Source organism: Engystomops pustulosus, chromosome 5, assembly GCF_040894005.1.
Source record: "Engystomops pustulosus chromosome 5, aEngPut4.maternal, whole genome shotgun sequence".
NCBI classification, from domain to species: domain Eukaryota; kingdom Metazoa; phylum Chordata; class Amphibia; order Anura; family Leptodactylidae; genus Engystomops; species Engystomops pustulosus.
This window is the reverse complement of record NC_092415.1, coordinates 198634571-198659203: the sequence shown is the minus strand read 5'-3', so window position 1 is coordinate 198659203 and position 24633 is coordinate 198634571. Positions and strand designations below refer to the sequence as shown.

Here is a 24633-nt window from a genome sequence, read left to right as displayed (position 1 = left end):
CACATGGAAGAGGCGGCCGAGCGCTCACGTCCCTCACTGGATAAAAAGTGGAGCAGCAGCGAACGGGGGACGAGGTCACAGAGAGGAAATTCTCTTGTTTTGTTCCCAAGAACAAATGATATTACAAGAGACAAACGAGGAAGACAACAACATTATAATGACTGCGAGCGAGCGACTGCTCTGCGTGTGCCCGTAACCCCTCCAGGACCCGGCCTAGTTTAAGGCTCAAAAACCTGCTGTATGATAGGATCTTCACATTTCGACAGAATGATTTTGCTATTGTTTTTAGTATATAGAGGATGTGTCTCCTGTGTGGTGCAGTATATAGAGGATGTGTCTCCTGTGTGGTGTAGTATATAGAGGATGTGTCCCCTGTGTGGTAGAGTATATAGAGGTTGTGTCTCCTGTGTGGTGTAGTATATAGAGGATGTGTCTCCTGTGCGGTGTAGTATATAGGGGATGTGTCTCCTGTGTGGTGTAGTATATAGAGGATGTGTCTCCTGTGTGGTGCAGTATATAGAGGATGTGTCTCCTGTGTGGTGTAGTATATGGAGGATGTGTCTCCTGTGTGGTGTAGTATAGAGATGATGTGTCTCCTATGTGGTGTAGTATATAGAGGATGTGTCTCCTGTGTGGTGTAGTATATAGAGGATGTGTCTCCTGTGTGGTGTAGTATATAGAGGAGGTGTCTCTCCTGTGTGGTGTAGTATATAGAGGATGTATCTCCTGTGTGGTGTAGTATATAGAGGATGTGTCTCCCGTGTGGTGTAGTATATAGAGGATGTGTCTCCCGTGTGGTGTAGTATATAGAGGATGTGTCTCCCGTGTGGTGTAGTATATAGAGGATGTGTCTCCTGTGTGGTGTAGTATATAGAGGATGGGTCTCCTGTGTGGTGTAGTATATAGAGGACGTGTCTCCTGTGTGGTGTAGTATATAGAGGATGGGTCTCCTGTGTGGTGTAGTATATAGAGGATGTGTCTCCTGTGTGGTGTAGTATATAGAGGATGTGTCTCCTGTGTGGTGTAGTATATAGAGGATGTGTCTCCTGTGTGGTGTAGTATATAGGGGATGTGTCTCCTGTGTGGTGTAGTATATAGAAGACGTGTCTCCTGTGTGGTGTAGTATATAGAGGACGTGTCTCCTGTGTGGTGTAGTACATAGAGGATGTGTCTCCTGTGTGGTGTAGTATATAGAGGACGTGTCTCCTGTGTGGTGTAGTATATAGAGGATGTGTCTCCTGTGTGGTGTAGTATATAGAAGACGTGTCTCCTGTGTGGTGTAGTATATAGAGGATGTGTCTCCTGTGTGGTGTAATATATAGAGGATGTGTCTCCTGTGAGGTATAGTATATAGAGGATGTGTCTCCTGTGTGGTGTAGTATATAGAGGATGTGTCTCCTGTGTGGTGTAGTATATAGAGGATGTGTCTCCTGTGTGTGTAGTATATAGAGGATATGTCTCCTGTGTGGTGTTGTCTATAGAGGATGTGTCTCCTGTGTGGTGTAGTATATAGAGGATGTGTCTCCTGTGTGGTGTAGTATATAGAGGATGTATCTCCTGTGTGGTGTAGTATATAGAGGATGTGTCTCCTGTGTGGTGTAGTATATGGAGGATGTGTCTCCTGTGTTGTGTAGTATATAGAGGATGTGTCTCCTGTGTGGTTTAGTATATAGAGTATGTGTCTCCTGTGTGGTGTAGTATATAGAGGATGTGTCTCCTGTGTGGTGTAGTATATAGAGGATGTGTCTCCTGTGTGGTGTAGTATATAGAGGATGTGTCGCCTGTGTGGTGTAGTATATAGAGGATGTGTCTCCTGTGTGGTGTAGTATATAGAGGATGTGTCTCCTGTGTGGTGTAGTATATAGAGGATGTGTCTCCTGTGTGGTGTAATATATAGAGGATGTGTCTCCTGTGTGGTGTAGTATATAGAGGATGTGTCTCCTGTGTGGTGTAGTATATAGAGGATATGTCTCCTGTGTGGTTTAGTATATAGAGTATGTGTCTCCTGTGCGGTGTAGTATATAGAGGATGTGTCGCCTGTGTGGTGTAGTATATAGAGGATGTGTCTCCTGTGTGGTGTAGTATACAGAGGATGTGTCTCCTGTGTGGTGTAGTATATAGAGGATGTGTCTCCTGTGTGGTGTAGTATATAGAGGATGTGTCTCCTGTGTGGTGTAGTATACAGAGGATGTGTCTCCTGTGTGGTGTAGTATATAGAGGATGTGTCAGCTCTCCCTTCACCAGTGGCAGCAGAATGACCACGCAATGCGTCTTACCTTGACATAAGAAGGCTGCTTTTCTAGAATCAGATCTGCTACTTTCTTGGAAACCTATAATACAGTTGAGAAATATTAAGTTAACAAAACAATACACCAATATATGTGAAATCATCACACACAGGAACAAAACAGAAGATTGCTTATTGTTATTCTTATACTTCATAACTTGTGGTAGGGGTCCCTGCGGTTACAGGAGTACTGACCATAGCACCTCTCATTATAACATTACAATTGTTTATGTAATTACATTTTTTTTTTTTTTAAATAATTGTACCCACAGATCTGCACAGACACAGCTCTCCTGGCAGCTACACACAGAGAGCATCACATGACCTCCCCCTCCTACCTCCAGAGTGAGTAGAGAGCAGTGGCCCCTCCCCCCCTGTGAGTCCATAGAGTTTATAGGATGATTCAGAGGGACTATCAGCACAGTCAGGAGACTTAGCTACTGCAGGGACGGGCTAAACTGAGGAGGATAGCAAGGAACATGCTGGATACATGTAATCAAGATAATAGGCAAAGCTGTTCTGCATCATAAAAGCGACTGATTGGTGATTAAAAAATATATTGATCTTGTGCTTTGAGTGTTTTTTTTTTTTTAGTTAATAACGAGTATTGTGGACATCAGTTGCGTCTCTTACATAACGTCCGTTTTTAATCGCCATCATATTGCGAATCCGTAGAGTTTATCTTTGTAAAATTCTGCATAACAATACAATAAGCAAAGAAGAAACAAACATTTTTTTGTATAAAATTTATGAGATGGATGTCGGGTTAGTGGCGACTAAATGATAAATTCCCCCCCGAGCAAACGGCGGCTCGCGACTATACGAATCTGCGAGCGCGGGATGACACTCTAATTCAATTTAGGAAGATGTTACGGGCCGCCGGCGGATTCCCACTTGACATGCAAGACGCGTCTCCTCCCGAAAAACACGAGACGCAACTTATTTACTCTGCAGAAATAAAGAAAAATCATTTAGGAGGAGGTGAGCGGCGCCCGCTCCGTAATCTAATAACCGGGAGGGGGGGCTGAGGGGGAGGGGGGGGTGTATAGTCGTCATCACAGGAACCTTTTCCTTTCGGATTTCGGAGGAAACGCGCTCAGGAGGGAGACAATTACATTTATTGGCGGTCTTGCATTATACATGACGTCCTTAAAGGGACGCGGCAATTTTCTGATCCGTCCTCTCAAGACTTCAAAGTTTAACATGGTGTAAGAGCCGCGCCGCATTAAAGGAAATTTCATTCTGACATTCGAGAGCCATCATTACTAATTCATACCTGTCATATATACATCATGCATCCGCCTCTGCCGGGAGGAACTGGAGGTAGCGCTCAGCAGAGAGGGGTCACATACACATCCAGATACACATTTACTTACGGTCTGATGGATAACATATAGCACTTCCCTCAGCGCCTTTATATGACAACTTATGCTCCGCCCTCTGAGATCCGACAATTAGCATGACATTGGACAGTCTCCCCTAGTAGTGATAGGAGGACACACTGCCCCCTGCTGGTGTGATGATGTGGGGAGCCATGGTATAGGACAGTCAGTAACCCCTAGTAGTGATAGGAGGACACGCAGCCCCCTGCTGGTGTGATGATGTGGGGAGCCATGGTATAGGACAGTCAGTAACCCCAAGTAGTGATAGGAGGACACGCAGCCCCCTGCTGGTGTGATGATGTGGGGAGCCATGGTATAGGACAGTTACCCCTAGTAGTGATAGGAGGACACACTGCCCACTGCTGGTGTGATGATGTGGGGGCCATGGTATAGGACAGTCACCCCTAGTAGTGATAGGAGGACACACTGCCCCCTGCTGGTGTGATGATGTGGGGGCCATGGTATAGGACAGTCACCCCTAGTAGTGATAGGAGGACACACTGCCCCCTGCTGGTGTAATGATGTGGGTGGTCATGGTATAGGACAGACCCCCTAGAAGTGATAGGAGGACACACTGCTCCCTGCTGGTGTGATGATGTGGGGGCCAAGGTATAGGATAGTTACCCCTAGTAGTGATAGGAGGACACACTGCCCCCTGCTGGTGTGATGATGTGGGGGCCATGGTATAGGACAGTCATCCCTAGTAGTGATAGGAGGACACACTGCCCCCTGCTGGTGTGATGATGTGGGGGCCAAGGTATAGGATAGTTACCCCTAGTAGTGATAGGAGGACACACTGCCCCCTGCTGGTGTGATGATGTGGGGAGCCATGGTATTGGACAGTTACCCCTAGAAGTGATAGGAGGACACACTTCCCCCTGCTGGTGTGATGATGTGGGGGCCATGGTATAGGACAGTCACCCCTAGTAGTGATAGGAGGACACACTGCCCCCTGCTGGTATGATGATGTGGGAGCCATGGTATAGGACAGTCAGTCACCCCTAGTAGTGATAGGAGGACACACTGCCCCCTGCTGGTGTGATGATGTGGGGAGCCATGGTATAGGACAGTTACCCCTAGAAGTGATAGGAGGATACACTGCCCCCTGCTGGTGTGATGATGTGGGGGCCATGGTATAGGACAGTCACCCCTAGTAATGATAGGAGGACACACTGCCCCCTGCTGGTGTGATGATGTGGGGGCCATGGTATAGGACAGTCACCCCTATTAGTGATAGGAGGACACACTGCCCCATGCTGGTGTGATGATGTGGGGAGCCATGGTATAGGACAGTCACCCCTAGAAGTGATAGGAGGACACACTGCCCCCTGCTGGTGTGATGATGTGGAGAGCCATGGTATAGGACAGTTACCCCTAGTAGTGATAGGAGGACACACTGCCCCCTGCTGGTGTGATGATGTGGAGAGCCATGGTATAGGTCATTTACCCCTAGTAGTGATAGGAGGACACACTGCCCCCTGCTGGTGTGATGATGTGGGGAGCCATGGTATAGGACAGTCACCCTTAGTAGTGATAGGAGGACACACTGCCCCCTGCTGGTGTGATGATGTGGGGGCAATGGTATAGGACAGTCACCCCTAGGAGTGATAGGAGGACACACTGCCCCCTGCTGGTGTGATGATGTGGGGAGTCATGGTATAGGACAGTCAGTCACCCCTAGAAATGATAGGAGGACACATCGCCCCCTGCTGGTGTAATGATGTTGGGGGACATGGTATAGGACAGTCAGTTAGCCCTAGTAGTGATAGGAGGACACATCGCCCCCTGCTGGTGTGATGATGTAGAGGTCCATGGTATAGGACAGTCACCCCTAGTAGTGATAGGAAGTGACACTGCCCCCTGCTGGTGTGATGATGTTGGGGGACATGGTATAGGACAGTCCGGAGGACACACTGTCCCCTGCTGGTGTGATGATGTGGGGAGCCATTGTATAGGACAGTCAGTCACCTCTAGAAGTGATAGGAGGACACACTGCCCCCTGCTGGTGTGATGATGTGGGGAGCCATTGCATAGGACAATCAGTCACCCCAAGTAGTGATAGGAGGGACAGTAACAGCTATGCGCGGCATATCTTGGCCCCCATATTGATCACCAATGGAACAATTATGAAGCCTGTCTGGACGCCAACATATGTAAGCAAATACAGACGACCCCTAGTTACAGACGGACCTCTGGATGTTGGTAATTACTGTACTTTAGCCTTAGGCTACAATAAACAGCTGTAACAGTTATTATAGGTGTCTGTAATTGTTACTCCTGGTTATTATAACATTCCAACATTTTTAAAATCCATTTGTCACAGAGACCAAAATAAATTCTGTCTGGATCTACAATTATAAAGTATACAGTTTCGACTTACATACAAATTCATCTTAAGAACAAACCTACAGAAACTATCCTGTACGTAACCTGGGAACTGCCTGTATACAGATAGACACCATATAGATCTATATAGGGGCGGCATGGTGGCTGAGTGGGTAGCATTACAGTCTTGCAGCACTGGGGTCCTGGGTTCGAATCCCACCCAGGTCAACATCTGCAAAGAGTTTGTATGTTCTCTCCGTGTTTGCGTGGGTTTCCGCCGGGTCCTCCGGTTTCCTCCCACACTCCAAAAACATACTGTTAGGTTGTTTAGATTGTGAGCCCCATGGGGACAGGGACAAATTTGTCATGCTTTGTGCAGCGCTGTGTAATCTGTGTGCGCTATATAAATAATTATCATTATTATCCAGACTAGAGGAGCCAACGCTATTCGCACATGTTTAGTATATAGCAGCACCTGTTGTAATGTTGTACTGCGGGGGGTGTAACGGGGGCGGCAGAATTTATCATGTAATTGGTCCTATAAGAATTAGAGCAAAGGTTCTATACAGGGAAAGAAAATCTATATGTGGATTTCAGATGCTCCGTCTCCCTTCCTCCCTCGCTCAGCACTTTCCCATCCTGCAGCATCTCCAGGGCTCGGGGATTGGGATATCATTTGAGATGTAAATCGCTGGATTTCCATTAAGAACTGAAAAGTCAGCGGTCTATAAGGAGTCGTCCACCGCTAATCCCCCTCCTCCAGCGCTTTATCGATAAAACGGTATATATTGTGCTATCTCCCCTTGTATGTAAATCCGGGGAGGATTATACTCCATCTAATAATAGTCCAAACCTGAGCCAATCCACAGACATACACCACACTCACCGCAGCCTGCTCCCTCCTCAGCTTCTCTCTATACTCCTCTATTTCATGCAGCGAGAGGACCGGGGGCAACTTCTACAAAGGGGGAGACAAGGAGAACCATTATAATCCAGTATAACAGTCATCATATACACCGTACAGAACATCATATGTTACCTTATATATATAACCCGGAGTACAGGCGGTCCCCTACTTAAGGACAACCGACTTACAGACGACCCATAGTTACAGACAGACCCCTCTGACCTCTGGTGACCTCTCTGGATGCTTTACTATAGTCCCGGGCTGCATTGATCAGCTGTAAGGTGTCTGTAATGAAGCTTTATTGATAATGCTTGCCCATTACAGCAAAAAATTTTAAAATTCTGATTGTCACAGGGTCAAAACATTTTTTTGTCTGGATCTACAATTATAAAATATACAGTTTCGACTTACATACAAATTCAACTTAAGAACAAACCTATGGACCCTATCTTGTATGTAACCCGGGGACCGCCTGTATTATAATAGTTATATTCTTGTACATAGAGAGAGAGACGACTCTCACCTCAAGCTCATATTGCACAATGTCAAGGGAGTCATTGGAAAAATAAATTTCTTCGATGCTGTTGATGATCTCTTGCTGGGCTAGCGGATCTGTTGCCTGCTCCCGAGGCTCCCGCTGCTCCTCCTGCACAAATACAAAAATATACAGTAAGTGAATACTATTAAATTAGCCAAGAAAATTTTACTTACACAGAGAAAATAAAGTGCCGTTATGTCCGCTTCTATACAACCTAGAAAAGATTTGTTTCTATACCCACTAGGCTTGTAGTCTTTATCTGTATCTCAAATTCCCAACTAGGTCTTTAGCTATCTGTATCTTCTGTTCTTTAGATCAAACAACCATACTCCTGATGTGATCAGAAACATCACTTCAGGTGCCCCCATCTATGGTTCTGTAGTATCTAGAAAAATGTTGCTGGTGTTATATTAAAGATAAAAAATCTCATCTTTCTGACGTCATAAGGATTGTTTTTCTGTGATCTAAAGAACAAAAAAGATACAGATATTTAAAAATATCTTTGGAAATGTGAGCAGCAGATAAAGATCCAGTTCACAGAACCACCAGCCTTGTGCAATTTAAAAGATGAGATCCTTATCTTTAATATGACACCAGCAGCATGTTTCTAGGTGCTAGAGAACCAAAGATAAGGGCATTGTCTAGGACTTTATATTGATGGGCTATCCACAAAATAGGATTCTTTTCCCTGCTTCCCAGTAAGGAATATTCTATGGTTCAGGCAAATGGAACGCGGGAAGTGAAAAATGAAAAGACAAAAATAGAAAAGGAAAAAAAAAAAAAAAAAAAAAAAAAAGAGCGTGGATGCAACAAATACAAATCGACAGCACAAATTTTCCAATTCCGATTGTCGCCGATCACAAAGGATGTGATGGATTTTATGTTTATTTGATGTTTTATGCCTCACATTTCACTGTTGCCTGGTGACAGAGTAAATTATGATGTGCGCCAAAATCCCAAAGACTTGCATATGGGAATATAAGGAGGCGGTGACACAAGTGATTCATGAGCCTCCGTAACACTTTCAGAAGCCGAGCAGCGGCTAATTGAGCTGCAGCGGCTGAGCAGACGATATTCATGGAAAGTTGCGCTTGTTTGATTGCAATCCGATTTCTTTGTCAGCCACCTAATAGAGCGGGAATACGGAATGACAATCCCACGGTGAACCGGACTAGCCCTGTACCGTCCGGGAATACCGAATGAGTCTGCCCTTCCCGGAGCGTGTAGTGTTACAGGTCCTGAACCTCCAAATTCTTATATAAAATTATAGCAATATAGAGGTCGCATTAATGCTTGTACAAGAGTCACAGACGCTTGTACAGGCAGTTTTACTCCTAAAAAAAAAATGTCATGTAGATTTATAAAGTTTTTTGGTCTCCCTCAGTCCTGGACATGAGCTTCAGCGGATTAATGTTCCTTCGCTGCTGCAGCTTGTGGCTCGGATAGAAAATCATGTGAACGGAGCGGTGTCATTCGGTAATGGGCGCCTTCTATAGAGGCGGAGGAGCTGGAGCAGAGAGGAATCCTGGCACAATCCTGCAAACAATGCAATCAGCAGGGGGCTGATACAATCAGTCTCCTGTCACAGCAGCCCCCCGAATGCCTGCAGGGAGATCCTGTGACATCACTAATATGACATCACAGGGATTCCCTAAGCAGAGAAGGTACAATGTGCATCCTCTCTGTATATCTGTGTATACAGATCACTAATAACCATCCAATCCGATGTTACTATAAGATCACTGTTATATGTGATCTGTATAAAAGAATAACAGGGAACAAATAAAAATGAACCACAAATGCCATTTAAAAAAATAATTTTCAAAAATGTAAAAAAAAATTGAGTTATTCTCTCATCCCCCACAAAAAAAAAGAAGAAAACATATTTAAAATAGAAAAAAGCTGCAAATGTATCCAACACAGCATCAAGCCATAGTCTAGTCTGAGTGCTTGGCGGCATCAGGCATAGACTGGCAGTGCCAGTCACATAGTGTGGTCGGGGGGGTTAGCGGCACTAATTGTAGTCTGGTTCCGTGGGGGTGGGGGTTGTGGCACAAACACTTGTTTAGTCCGGGAAGGCACGACCAGTCATAGTCTGGTGTGTGTGTGGGGTTATTGGTGGTGTCAGCAATTGTCTGGTGTGGGAGGGGTCAGCAGTGCCAGTCACATAGTCACAGTCTGGGGGGCTGGCGGCATCAGCCATAGTCTGGTTTGGGGAGGTGAGGGTTGTGGTGTCAGCCATAGTCTGGATGGTGTTTCGGCAACACTAGCAATAATCTGGTTTGGGGAAGGGGGATGGTGACATCAGCCATTGTCTGGGGGGGGGGGGGGGGGTCAGCGGTACCAGTTATAGTCTGATTTGTGGGGGGGGGGGGTATTGGTGGTGTCAGCAATTGTCTGGTGTGGGAGGGGTCAGCAGTGCCAGTCACAGTCTGGGGGTCAGCGGCATCAGCCATAGTCTGGTTTGGGGAGGTGAGGGTTGTGGTGTCAGCCATAGTCTGGTCTGGGGGGGATGTTGGCAGCACCAGTCATAATCTGGTTTGGGGAAGGGGGGATGGTGGCATCAGCCATTGTCTGGTCTAGGGGGGGGGGGTCAGCGGTACCAGTCATAGTCTGATTTGTGTGTTGGGGGGTTATTGGTGGTGTCAGCAATTGTCTGGTGTGGGAGGGGTCACCAGTGCCAGTCACAGTCTGGGGGGCTGGCGACATCAGCCATAGTCAGGTTTGGGGAGGTGAGGGTTGTGGTGGCAGCCATAGTCTGGTCTGGAGGGGATGTTGGCAGCACCAGTCATAATCTGGTTTGGGGAAGGGGGGATGGTGGCATCAGCCATTGTCTGGTCTAGGGGGGGGGGGGTCAGCGGTACCAGTTATAGTCTGATTTGTGTGTTGGGGGGTTATTGGTGGTGTCAGCAATTGTCTGGTGTGGGAGGGGTCACCAGTGCCAGTCACAGTCTGGGGGGCTGGCGACATCAGCCATAGTCAGGTTTGGGGAGGTGAGGGTTGTGGTGGCAGCCATAGTCTGGTCTGGAGGGGATGTTGGCAGCACTAGTCATAATCTGGTTTGGGGAAGAGGGGTGGTGGCATCAGCCACTGTCTCGTCTGGAGGGGGGGTCAGCGGTACCAGTCATAGTCTGAATTAGGGGGGTTGGTGATGTACAATTATTATAATTGTCTCAATTTGTTTAAGCACATAAATAACCATCTATTACCATCACATACGCCTAGGAGTTACGTTGTGTTGCTAATAATTACTCATCCTTGGCTAAAAAAATACTCCTCAAAAGACGTTAAGAGGAGCATTATTACCCTCCTGGGAAAATTTTAGTGCGATCACTAATCCAACCCCTACAGTCACTAACATTACAGATCAATAATACAAGTAAAAGAGACTAAGAAACTTTCAGAGAAAAGTACTTCTTTCTCCACTTACTTGGCTCTTACCATCCTCCCCTTCTCTCCTTATCTGTTTTCTACTTCACAAACTCCACTGAACTCCTTCTTGCTAGAAAAATGAACAGAGGCTAACTGTGTCTAATTAGGTCAACAGAGGTCTACGAAGAGGTAAGTCATGGCAGCTAGGTCTACACCCACCAGCATAGAGAGGATTGTAAAGTCACCATCAGGGTCTCAAGAGAGTTAGAACAAGATGAGGGTCATTATGAATGGCTGCCCATATATTAAGAGGATGATGCATAATAGTGGTGCGTGTACGTAGCAAGTGAAGGACCTCTCGCTCTTTGATGTTGGTCATACAGACCTGGGTTGCCTTCCGGACACTGGTCACACGGACAAAAGGCGTCAAGAGGGCAGTAGTCTCCGTAGCCCATCCGGAAGTCCTCATGAATTCAATGCTGCACCACTGTCTTCTATGGGACCACAAAAATACAGCAGCTGATCTGGAACGGGTTGGAGGACTTGAGGTCCCCAGTTTTGCAGACCATGGGAGGTCAAGGCAATTGGACCCACCACGAGCATACAATTATTACCTATCCTGTTTTTCAGCATCTGATATTGGGCGTCATTGCAGTGAAAATCACGTGAAGTTGGGCAAGACGCTTGTTTTTAGTTCCTCCTACTACCTCGAGTAACATCACATTGGGGGTTGTTTATTAAAGGGTCGGGGATTGCACTTTCGTCGGACTGTTCGCGGTTTTTGGGATATGCACGGCTGTGACAGGTATTTAAAAGGTGTCTGTGCTGGGATTGTGTACGCAATCGGATTTTGGCACAACAGCGCAGTTTTCATGCGACAGAAATCGTGCCGTTGGACGATCCGACTGATTCGGACTGAGCGCGGGATTTAACATTCAAATTGTGTCGCAAGACAACGCACTTACATGCACCAGGAAGAAGAAGGTGAACTCCGGGGACCTGAGCGGGGAAGCGACACATGCAGGATATCCGGCGCATGATCTTAGTGACTCCCCGCACAGCGCATTATACACGGACAATGCACTTTCGGGGAACTCCGTGGCCAGGTAAGTAAATGAGCCCCATGAAGTTTCATAGCAATAACCAGAGAACTACTCCCCCCCCTGCAGCTTCTACCTCCCCCAAAAAATAACATCCCCCTCAGTGATCGGAAACATCTTCCTAATCCCATCCACAGGAATCATAAAGAGCGGCTGTCGCTCCGTCCATCCCGAAGCCTCACATCATCTATAAATGAGATACGTGACTGCGCATACAGAGGAGGCAGCGCTGCCCCACATAAGACACAACACAAAGCGGAAAATAACTATTCTTTCTTCTTTATTTTTTTAATTTTTTTTTTTTTTTTTTTTTATAAACAACTGGATATTAAAGGTCAGATACAAGAGGTGGCAAATACTGATAAATGTACCATACAAAATGTTCTGTTCTAATAATGAACAAATGATAAAGAAAAAAAAAACACAAAATAATTATGTGCCATTATCTATACAGAGGTCGTTGTACAGGGAGAGGAAGGAGATAAGCTGTGACATCATCTATTGTCAGTAGTGATGTAATGATGGGTCAGTGTTATCTATATAGAGGTCATTGTACAGGGAGGGGGGAGGAGATAAGCTGTGACATCATCTATTGTCAGTAGTGATGTAATGATGGGTCAGTGTTATCTTTATAGAGGTCATTGTACAGGGAGGGGGAGGAGATAAGCTGTGACATCATCTATTGTCAGTAGTGATGTAATGATGGGTCAGTGTTATCTATATAGAGGTCATTGTACAGGGAGGGGGAGGAGATAAGCTGTGACATCATCTATTGTCAGTAGTGATGTAATGATGGGTCAGTGTTATCTATATAGAGGTCATTGTACAGGAAGGGGGAGGAGATAAGCTGTGACATCATCTATTGTCAGTAGTGATGTAATGATGGGTCAGTGTTATCTATATAGAGGTCATTGTACAGGAAGGGGGAGGAGATAAGCTGTGACATCATCTATTGTCAGTAGTGATGTAATGATGGGTCAGTGTTATCTATATAGAGGTCATTGTACAGGGAGGGGGAGGAGATAAGCTGTGACATCATCTATTGTCAGTAGTGATGTAATGATGGGTCAGTGTTATCTATATAGAGGTCATTGTACAGGGAGGGGGAGGAGATAAGCTGTGACATCATCTATTGTCAGTAGTGATGTAATGATGGGTCAGTGTTATCTATATAGAGGTCATTGTACAGGGAGGGGGAGGAGATAAGCTGTGACATCATCTATTGTCAGTAGTGATGTAATGATGGGTCAGTGTTATCTATATAGAGGTCATTGTACAGGGAGGGGGAGATAAGCTGTGACATCATCTATTGTCAGTAGTGATGTAATGATGGGTCAGTGTTATCTATATAGAGGTCATTGTACAGGGAGGAGGGGGAGGAGATAAGCTGTGACATCATCTATTGTCAGTAGTGATGTAATGACGGGTCAGTGTTATCTATATAGAGGTCATTGTACAGGGAGGGGGAGGAGATAAGCTGTGACATCATCTATTGTCAGTAGTGATGTAATGATGGGTCAGTGTTATCTATATAGAGGTCATTGTACAGGGAGGAGGGGGAGGAGATAAGCTGTGACATCATCTATTGTCAGTAGTGATGTAATGATGGGTCAGTGTTATCTATATAGAGGTCATTGTACAGGGAGGGGGAGGAGATAAGCTGTGACATCATCTATTGTCAGTAGTGATGTAATGATGGGTCAGTGTTATCTATATAGAGGTCATTGTACAGGGAGGGGGGAGGAGATAAGCTCTGACATCATCTATTGTCAGTAGTGATGTAATGATGGGTCAGTGTTATCTATATAGCGGTCATTGTACAGGGAGGGGGAGGAGATAAGCTGTGACATCATCTATTGTCAGTAGTGATGTAATGATGGGTCAGTGTTATCTATATAGAGGTCATTGTACAGGGAGGGGGGAGGAGATAAGCTGTGACATCATCTATTGTCAGTAGTGATGTAATGATGGGTCAGTGTTATCTATATAGAGGTCATTGTACAGTGAGGGGGTGGAGATAAGCTGTGACATCATCTATTGTCAGTAGTGATGTAATGATGGGTCAGTGTTATCTATATAGAGGTCATTGTACAGGGAGGGGGGGGATAAGCTGTGACATCATCTATTGTCAGTAGTGATGTAATGATGGGTCAGTGTTATCTATATAGAGGCCATTGTACAGGGAGGGGGAGAAGATCAGCTGTGACATCATCTATTGTCAGTAGTGATGTAATGATGGGTCAGTGTTATCTATATAGAGGTCATTGTACAGAAGGGGGAGGAGATAAGCTGTGACATCATCTATTGTCAGTAGTGATGTAATGATGGGTCAGTGTTATCTATATAGAGGTCATTGTACAGGGAGGAGGGGGAGGAGATAAGCTGTGACATCATCTATTGTCAGTAGTGATGTAATGATGGGTCAGTGTTATCTATATAGAGGTCATTGTACAGGGAGGGGGGAGGAGATAAGCTCTGACATCATCTATTGTCAGTAGTGATGTAATGATGGGTCAGTGTTATCTATATAGCGGTCATTGTACAGGGAGGGGGAGGAGATAAGCTGTGACATCATCTATTGTCAGTAGTGATGTAATGATGGGTCAGTGTTATCTATATAGAGGTCATTGTACAGGGAGGGGGGAGGAGATAAGCTGTGACATCATCTATTGTCAGTAGTGATGTAATGATGGGTCAGTGTTATCTATATAGAGGTCATTGTACAGTGAGGGGGAGGAGATAAGCTGTGACATCATCTATTGTCAGTAGTGATGTAATGATGGGTCAGTGTTATCTATATAGAGGTCATTGTACAGGGAGGGGGGGGATAAGCTGTGACATCATCTATTGTCAGTAGTGATGTAATGATGGGTCAGTGTTATCTATATAGAGGCCATTGTACAGGGAGGGGGAGAAGATCAGCTGTGACATCATCTATTGTCAGTAGTGATGTAATGATGGGTCAGTGTTATCTATATAGAGGTCATTGTACAGAAGGGGGAGGAGATAAGCTGTGACATCATCTATTGTCAGTAGTGATGTAATGATGGGTCAGTGTTATCTATATAGAGGTCATTGTACAGGGAGGGGGGAGGAGATAAGCTCTGACATCATCTATTGTCAGTAGTGATGTAATGATGGGTCAGTGTTATCTATATAGCGGTCATTGTACAGGGAGGGGGAGGAGATAAGCTGTGACATCATCTATTGTCAGTAGTGATGTAATGATGGGTCAGTGTTATCTATATAGAGGTCATTGTACAGGGAGGGGGGAGGAGATAAGCTGTGACATCATCTATTGTCAGTAGTGATGTAATGATGGGTCAGTGTTATCTATATAGAGGTCATTGTACAGTGAGGGGGAGGAGATAAGCTGTGACATCATCTATTGTCAGTAGTGATGTAATGATGGGTCAGTGTTATCTATATAGAGGTCATTGTACAGGGAGGGGGGGATAAGCTGTGACATCATCTATTGTCAGTAGTGATGTAATGATGGGTCAGTGTTATCTATATAGAGGCCATTGTACAGGGAGGGGGAGGAGATCAGCTGTGACATCATCTATTGTCAGTAGTGATGTAATGATGGGTCAGTGTTATCTATACAGAGGTCATTGTACAGGGAGGGGGAGGAGATAAGCTGTGACATCATCTATTGTCAGTAGTGATGTAATGATGGGTCAGTGTTATCTATATAGAGATCATTGTACAGGGAGGGGGAGGAGATAAGCTGTGACATCATCTATTGTCAGTAGTGATGTAATGATGGGTCAGTGTTATCTATATAGAGGTCATTGTACAGGGAGGGGGAGGAGATAAGCTGTGACATCATCTATTGTCAGTAGTGATGTAATGATGGGTCAGTGTTATCTATATAGAGGTCATTGTACAGGGAGGGGGAGGAGATAAGCTGTGACATCATCTATTGTCAGTAGTGATGTAATGATGGGTCAGTGTTATCTATATAGAGGTCATTGTACAGGGAGGGGGGGGATAAGCTGTGACATCATCTATTGTCAGTAGTGATGTAATGATGGGTCAGTGTTATCTATATAGAGGCCATTGTACAGGGAGGGGGAGAAGATCAGCTGTGACATCATCTATTGTCAGTAGTGATGTAATGATGGGTCAGTGTTATCTATATAGAGGTCATTGTACAGAAGGGGGAGGAGATAAGCTGTGACATCATCTATTGTCAGTAGTGATGTAATGATGGGTCAGTGTTATCTATATAGAGGTCATTGTACAGGGAGGGGGGAGGAGATAAGCTCTGACATCATCTATTGTCAGTAGTGATGTAATGATGGGTCAGTGTTATCTATATAGAGGTCATTGTACAGGGAGGGGGAAGAGATAAGCTGTGACATCATCTATTGTCAGTAGTGATGTAATGATGGGTCTGTGTTATCTATATAGAGGTCATTGTACAGGGAGGGGGAGGAGATAAGCTGTGACATCATCTATTGTCAGTAGTGATGTAATGATGGGTCAGTGTTATCTATATAGAGGTCATTGTACAGGGAGGAGGGGGAGGAGATAAGCTGTGACATCATCTATTGTCAGTAGTGATGTAATGATGGGTCAGTGTTATCTATATAGAGGTCATTGTACAGGGAGGAGGGGGAGGAGATAAGCTGTGACATCATCTATTGTCAGTAGTGATGTAATGATGGGTCAGTGTTATCTATATAGAGGTCATTGTACAGGGAGGAGGGGCAGGAGATAAGCTGTGACATCATCTACTGTCAGTAGTGATGTAATGATGGGTCAGTGTTATCTATATAGAGGACATTGTACAGGGAGGGGGAGGAGATAAGCTGTGACATCATCTATTGTCAGTAGTGATGTAATGATGGGTCAGTGTTATCTATATAGAGGTCATTGTACAGGAAGGGGGAGGAGATAAGCTGTGACATCATCTATTGTCAGTAGTGATGTAATGATGGGTCAGTGTTATCTATATAGAGGTCATTGTACAGGAAGGGGGAGGAGATAAGCTGTGACATCATCTATTGTCAGTAGTGATGTAATGATGGGTCAGTGTAATCTATATAGAGGTCATTGTACAGGGAGGGGGAGGAGATAAGCTGTGACATCATCTATTGTCAGTAGTGATGTAATGATGGGTCAGTGTTATCTATATAGAGGTCATTGTACAGGGAGGGGGAGGAGATAAGCTGTGACATCATCTATTGTCAGTAGTGATGTAATGATGGGTCAGTGTTATCTATATAGAGGTCATTGTACAGGAAGGGGGAGGAGATAAGCTGTGACATCATCTATTGTCAGTAGTGATGTAATGATGGGTCAGTGTTATCTATATAGAGGTCATTGTACAGGGAGGGGGAGATAAGCTGTGACATCATCTATTGTCAGTAGTGATGTAATGATGGGTCAGTGTTATCTACATAGAGGTCATTGTACAGGGAGGAGGGGGAGGAGATAAGCTGTGACATAATCTATTGTCAGTAGTGATGTATTGACGGGTCAGTGTTATCTAAATAGAGGACATTGTACAGTGAGGGGGAGGAAATAAGCTGTGACATCATCTATTGTCAGTAGTGATGTAATGACGGGTCAGTGTTATCTATATAGAGGTCATTGTACAGGGAGGGGGAGGAGATAAGCTGTGACATCATCTATTGTCAGTAGTGATGTAATGATGGGTCAGTGTTATCTATATAGCGGTCATTGTACAGGGAGGGGGAGGAGATAAGCTGTGACATCATCTATTGTCAGTAGTGATGTAATGATGGGTCAGTGTTATCTATATAGAGGTCATTGTACAGGGAGGAGGAGGAGATAAGCTGTGACATCATCTATTGTCAGTAGTGATGTAATGATGGGTCAGTGTTATCTATATAGAGGTCATTGTACAGTGAGGGGGAGGAGATAAGCTGTGACATCATCTATTGTCAGTAGTGATGTAATGATGGGTCAGTGTTATCTATATAGAGGTCATTGTACAGGGAGGGGGGGGGATAAGCTGTGACATCATCTATTGTCAGTAGTGATGTAATGATGGGTCAGTGTTATCTATATAGCGGTCATTGTACAGGGAGGGGGAGGAGATAAGCTGTGACATCATCTATTGTCAGTAGTGATGTAATGATGGGTCAGTGTTATCTATATAGAGGTCATTGTACAGGGAGGGGGGAGGAGATAAGCTGTGACATCATCTATTGTCAGTAGTGATGTAATGATGGGTCAGTGTTATCTATATAGAGGTCATTGTACAGGGAGGGGGGGGGGATAAGCTGTGACATCATCTATTGTCAGTAGTGATGTAATGATGGGTCAGTGTTATCTATATAGAGGCCATTGTACAGGGAGGGGGAGGAGATCAGCTGTGACATCATCTATTGTCAGTAGTGATGTAATGATGGGTCAGTGTTATCTATATAGAGGCCATTGTACAGGGAGGGGGAGGAGATCAGCTGTGACATCATCTATTGTCAGTAGTGATGTAATGATGGGTCAGTGTTATCTATATAGAGGACATTGTACAGAAGGGGGAGGAGATCAGCTGTGACGTCATCTATTGTCAGTAGTGATGTAATGATGGGTCAGTGTTATCTATACAGAGGTCATTGTACAGGGAGGGGGAGGAGATAAGCTGTGACATCATCTATTGTCAGTAGTGATGTAATGATGGGTCAGTGTTATCTATATAGAGGTCATTGTACAGGGAGGGGGAGGAGATAAGCTGTGACATCATCTATTGTCAGTAGTGATGTAATGATGGGTCAGTGTTATCTATATAGAGGTCATTGTACAGGGAGGGGGAGGAGATAAGCTGTGACATCATCTATTGTCAGTAGTGATGTAATGATGGGTCAGTGTTATCTATATAGAGGTCATTGTACAGGGAGGGGGAGGAGATAAGCTGTGACATCATCTATTGTCAGTAGTGATGTAATGATGGGTCAGTGTTATCTATATAGAGGTCATTGTACAGGGAGGGGGAGGAGATAAGCTGTGACATCATCTATTGTCAGTAGTGATGTAATGATGGGTCAGTGTTATCTATATAGAGGACATTGTACAGGGAGGGGGAGGAGATAAGCTGTGACATCATCTATTGTCAGTAGTGATGTAATGATGGGTCAGTGTTATCTATATAGAGGTCACTGTACAAGGAGGGGGAGGAGATAAGCTGTGACATCATCTATTGTCAGTAGTGATGTAATGATGGGTCAGTGTTATCTATATAGCGGTCATTGTACAGGGAGGGGGAGGAGATAAGCTGTGACATCATCTATTGTCAGTAGTGATGTAATGATGGGTCAGTGTTATCTATATAGCGGTCATTGTACAGGGAGGGGGAGGAGATAAGCTGTGACATCATCTATTGTCAGTAGTGATGTAATGATGGGTCAGTGTTATCTATATAGAGGTCATTGTACAGGGAGGGGGGAGGAGATAAGCTGTGACATCATCTATTGTCAGTAGTGATGTAATGATGGGTCAGTGTTATCTATATAGCGGTCATTGTACAGGGAGGGGGAGGAGATAAGCTGTGACATCATCTATTGTCAGTAGTGATGTAATGATGGGTCAGTGTTATCTATATAGAGGTCATTGTACAGGGAGGGGGAGGAGATAAGCTGTGACATCATCTATTGTCAGTAGTGATGTAATGATGGGTCACTGTTATCTATATAGAGGTCATTGTACGGGGAGGGGGAGGAGATAAGCTGTGACATCATCTATTGTCAGTAGTGATGTAATGATGGGTCAGTGTTATCTATATAGAGGTCATTGTACGGGGAGGAGGAGGAGATAAGCTGTGACATCATCTATTGTCAGTAGTGATGTAATGATGGGTCAGTGTTATCTATATAGAGGCCATTGTACAGGGAGGAGGAGGAGATAAGCTGTGACATCATCTATTGTCAGTAGTGATGTAATGATGGGTCAGTGTTATCTATATAGAGGTCATTGTACAGGGAGGAGGAGGAGATAAGCTGTGACATCATCTATTGTCAGTAGTGATGTAATGATGTGTCAGTGTTATCTATACAGAGTTCATTGTACAGGGAGGGGGAGGAGATAAGCTGTGACATCATCTATTGTCAGTAGTGATGTAATGATGGGTCAGTGTTATCTATATAGAGGTCATTGTACAGGGAGGGGGGGGGATAAGCTGTGACATCATCTATTGTCAGTAGTGATGTAATGATGGGTCAGTGTTATCTATATAGAGGCCATTGTACAGGGAGGGGGAGGAGATCAGCTGTGACATCATCTATTGTCAGTAGTGATGTAATGATGGGTCAGTGTTATCTATATAGAGGCCATTGTACAGGGAGGGGGAGGAGATCAGCTGTGACATCATCTATTGTCAGTAGTGATGTAATGATGGGTCAGTGTTATCTATATAGAGGACATTGTACAGAAGGGGGAGGAGATCAGCTGTGACGTCATCTATTGTCAGTAGTGATGTAATGATGGGTCAGTGTTATCTATACAGAGGTCATTGTACAGGGAGGGGGAGGAGATAAGCTGTGACATCATCTATTGTCAGTAGTGATGTAATGATGGGTCAGTGTTATCTATATAGAGGTCATTGTACAGGGAGGGGGAGGAGATAAGCTGTGACATCATCTATTGTCAGTAGTGATGTAATGATGGGTCAGTGTTATCTATATAGAGGTCATTGTACAGGGAGGGGGAGGAGATAAGCTGTGACATCATCTATTGTCAGTAGTGATGTAATGATGGGTCAGTGTTATCTATATAGAGGTCATTGTACAGGGAGGGGGAGGAGATCAGCTGTGACATCATCTATTGTCAGTAGTGATGTAATGATGGGTCAGTGTTATCTATATAGAGGTCATTGTACAGGGAGGAGGAGGAGATAAGCTGTGACATCTATTGTCAGTAGTGATGTAATGATGGGTTATTGTTATCTATATAGAGGTCATTGTACAGGGAGGGGGAGGAGATAAGCTGTGACATCATCTATTGTCAGTAGTGATGTAATGATGGGTCAGTGTTATCTATATAGAGGTCATTGTACAGGGAGGGGGAGGAGATAAGCTGTGATATCATCTATTGTCAGTAGTGATGTAATGATGGGTCAGTGTTATCTATATAGAGGTCATTGTACAGGGAGGAGGAGGAGATAAGCTGTGACATCATCTATTGTCAGTAGTGATGTAATGATGGGTCAGTGTTATCTATATAGAGGTTATTGTACAGGGAGGGGGAGGAGATAAGCTGTGACATCATCTATTGTCAGTAGTGATGTAATGATGGGTCAGTGTTATCTATATAGAGGTCATTGTACAGGGAGGGGGAGGAGATAAGCTGTGACATCATCTATTGTCAGTAGTGATGTAATGATGGGTCAGTGTTATCTATATAGAGGTCATTGTACAGGGAGGGGGAGGAGATAAGCTGTGACATCATCTATTGTCAGTAGTGATGTAATGATGGGTCAGTGTTATCTATATAGAGGCCATTGTACAGGGAGGGGGAGGAGATCAGCTGTGACATCATCTATTGTCAGTAGTGATGTAATGATGGGTCAGTGTTATCTATATAGAGGTCATTGTACAGGGAGGAGGAGGAGATAAGCTGTGACATCTATTGTCAGTAGTGATGTAATGATGGGTTATTGTTATCTATATAGAGGTCATTGTACAGGGAGGGGGAGGAGATAAGCTGTGACATCATCTATTGTCAGTAGTGATGTAATGATGGGTCAGTGTTATCTATATAGAGGTCATTGTACAGGGAGGGGGAGGAGATAAGCTGTGATATCATCTATTGTCAGTAGTGATGTAATGATGGGTCAGTGTTATCTATATAGAGGTCATTGTACAGGGAGGAGGAGGAGATAAGCTGTGACATCATCTATTGTCAGTAGTGATGTAATGATGGGTCAGTGTTATCTATATAGAGGTTATTGTACAGGGAGGGGGAGGAGATAAGCTGTGACATCATCTATTGTCAGTAGTGATGTAATGATGGGTCAGTGTTATCTATATAGAGGTTATTGTACAGGGAGGGGGAGGAGATAAGCTGTGACATCATCTATTGTCAGTAGTGATGTAATGATGGGTCAGTGTTATCTATATAGAGGTTATTGTACAGGGAGGGGGAGGAGATAAGCTGTGACATCATCTATTGTCAGTAGTGATGTAATGATGGGTCAGTGTTATCTATATAGAGGTTATTGTACAGGGAGGGGGAGGAGATAAGCTGTGACATCATCTATTGTCAGTAGTGATGTAATGATGGGTCAGTGTTATCTATATAGAGGTCATTGTACAGGGAGGGGGAGGAGATAAGCTGTGACATCATCTATTGTCATTAGTGATGTAATGATGGGTCAGTGTTATCTATATAGAGGTTATTGTACAGGGAGGGGGAGGAGATAAGCTGTGACATCATCTATTGTCAGTAGTGATGTAATGATGGGTCAGTGTTATCTATATAGAGGTTATTGTACAGGGAGGGGGAGGAGATAAGCTGTGACATCATCTATTGTCAGTAGTGATGTAATGATGGGTCAGTGTTATCTATATAGAGGTCATTGTACAGGGAGGGGGAGGAGATAAGCTGTGACATCATCTATTGTCAGTAGTGATGTAATGATGGGTCAGTGTTATCTATATAGAGGTTATTGTACAGGGAGGGGGAGGAGATAAGCTGTGACATCATCTATTGTCAGTAGTGATGTAATGATGGGTCAGTGTTATCTATATAGAGGTCATTGTACAGTTAAGAGGAGGAGGAGATAAGCTGTGACATCATCTATTGTCAGTAGTGATGTAATGATGGGTCAGTGTTATCTATATAGAGGTCATTGTACCGGGAGGAGGAGGAGATAAGCTGTGACATCATCTATTGTCAGTAGTGATGTAATAATGGGTCAGTATTATCTATATAGAGGTCATTGTACAGGGAGGGGGAGGAGATAAGCTGTGACATCATCTATTGTCAGTAGTGATGTAATGATGGGTCAGTGTTATCTATATAGAGGTCATTGTACAGGGAGGAGGAGGAGATAAGCTGTGACATCATCTATTGTCAGTAGTGATGTAATGATGGGTCAGTGTTATCTATATAGAGGTCATTGTACAGGGAGGGGGAGGAGATAAGCTATGACATCATCTATTGTCAGTAGTGATGTAATGATGGGTCAGTGTTATCTATATAGAGGTCATTGTACAGGGAGGAGGAGGAGATAAGCTGTGACATCATCTATTGTCAGTAGTGATGTAATGATGGGTCAGTGTTATCTATATAGAGGTCATTGTACAGGGAGGGGGAGGAGATAAGCTGTGACATCATCTATTGTCAGTAGTGATGTAATGATGGGTCAGTGTTATCTATATAGAGGTGTTTTATGGTGACATATCTAGAATACAGCAAACCAATTGTTCTTCCAGGCAATTTTAACTTGCAATAGATGCCAAGAAGCTGAATATTTTATGCGTTAAAAAAAATGAATAAATGGAAAATAAGTTAAAAACATCCTTCTAAATCCAGTTATACTTCAAGAAATATTCAGGTCTCCATAACCACAGATCACGGTGACAACCAAAAATCTGAATTTCTATCATGGGAGAGCGGCCGGAGGCTCGTCAGCTGATGTCATTTACTTGTGCGGGTCAGGACTGACCTCATATATTTTTTTCTTATATTGGGTTTGATGGAAGATGTGATAGAAGACTTTCATCTGCTGCAGTGGAATCACGGCCAGCGGTCGTACCGGAAGAGAGATGTGCGGAGCGAGAGCTCCCCCTGCTGTCCAGAGCAGGGACTGCACTGATATATGAGAGTAAAAACACCAACTTCCTAAACTGTACTAATTCCTTCATTTAATAAGAAAAAATCCTTTATTTATATAGCGCACACAGATTCCACAGCGCTGCACAGACTTGTCACATCAGTCCCTGTCCCCAATGGGGCTCACAATCTAATCAACCCACCAGTATGTTTTGGAGTGTGGGAGGAAACCGGAGGACCTGGAGGAAACCCACGCAAACACTGAGAGAACATACAAACTCTTGGCAGATGTTGACCCTGTAACTTGAACCGAGGACCCTAGCACTGCAAGGCTGTAATGCTAACCACTGAGCCATCGTGCTGCAAACCAGGTTCAATAGCCCCCTCATAATTCAATATGCTAATTAGATCATATGAGCGGCTGGACTGAAGCAACATGGTGCTGTCCATCTGTAAGTACAGAGCCAGAACAAATGGGACCAAATGACCAAGGGACCGCAAGGGGTCAGAAAAAGACTCCAACAGCGATGAGATCAGTGAAGTCGATAAAAGGATGGGAAAAACTAAACTTGGTGTTAGGTCGTAGTTAATTCAAAGTAGAGCTTGTTTTTTTGGGGGACAAGCCGAAGTTTGTAACTGTGTCACACAGAAAATCTCTACAGTTGTAGTTATTTTGCTTTAGCTGCCGCCTGTGAGAGACACAGATCAGGCAGCAGCTACATAAAGTACCTGACCTCCCTTCTCCCATACAGAGGAGCTACATCCTGTAACCTTCACTGAAGTGATGGGAATTACAGCTCTTCCTAGTGAGCTGGATCATTAGGCTCTGCTCACTAAGAAGATCCGGCTCTTCAGGCTCCTTATTGCATGTATAACAGGGAGCCGCTGTCCAACCAGTACCGACACTCCACACTACTTTTTACGCGACTGTATTGGGTTAAAGGGACGTGGTGAGATGGTTAGAGGGGTTAAGTGAGCCA

General features: G+C 44.4%; 1 protein-coding gene across 1 annotated transcript in view; it reads right to left on the bottom strand.

Annotated features, from left to right (window-relative positions):
- The window catches only part of VPS50 (VPS50 subunit of EARP/GARPII complex), a 136287-nt gene that overhangs the window by 103160 nt on the left and 8494 nt on the right, over nucleotides 1-24633 (bottom strand). The window contains exons 3-5 of the mRNA XM_072154323.1: nucleotides 7425-7547; nucleotides 6881-6952; nucleotides 2277-2330 (exon numbers count right to left, since the gene is read on the bottom strand). Coding sequence (XP_072010424.1) covers nucleotides 2277-2330; nucleotides 6881-6952; nucleotides 7425-7547 — 249 coding nt within the window. The remainder of the gene's footprint in view (nucleotides 1-2276; nucleotides 2331-6880; nucleotides 6953-7424; nucleotides 7548-24633) is intronic.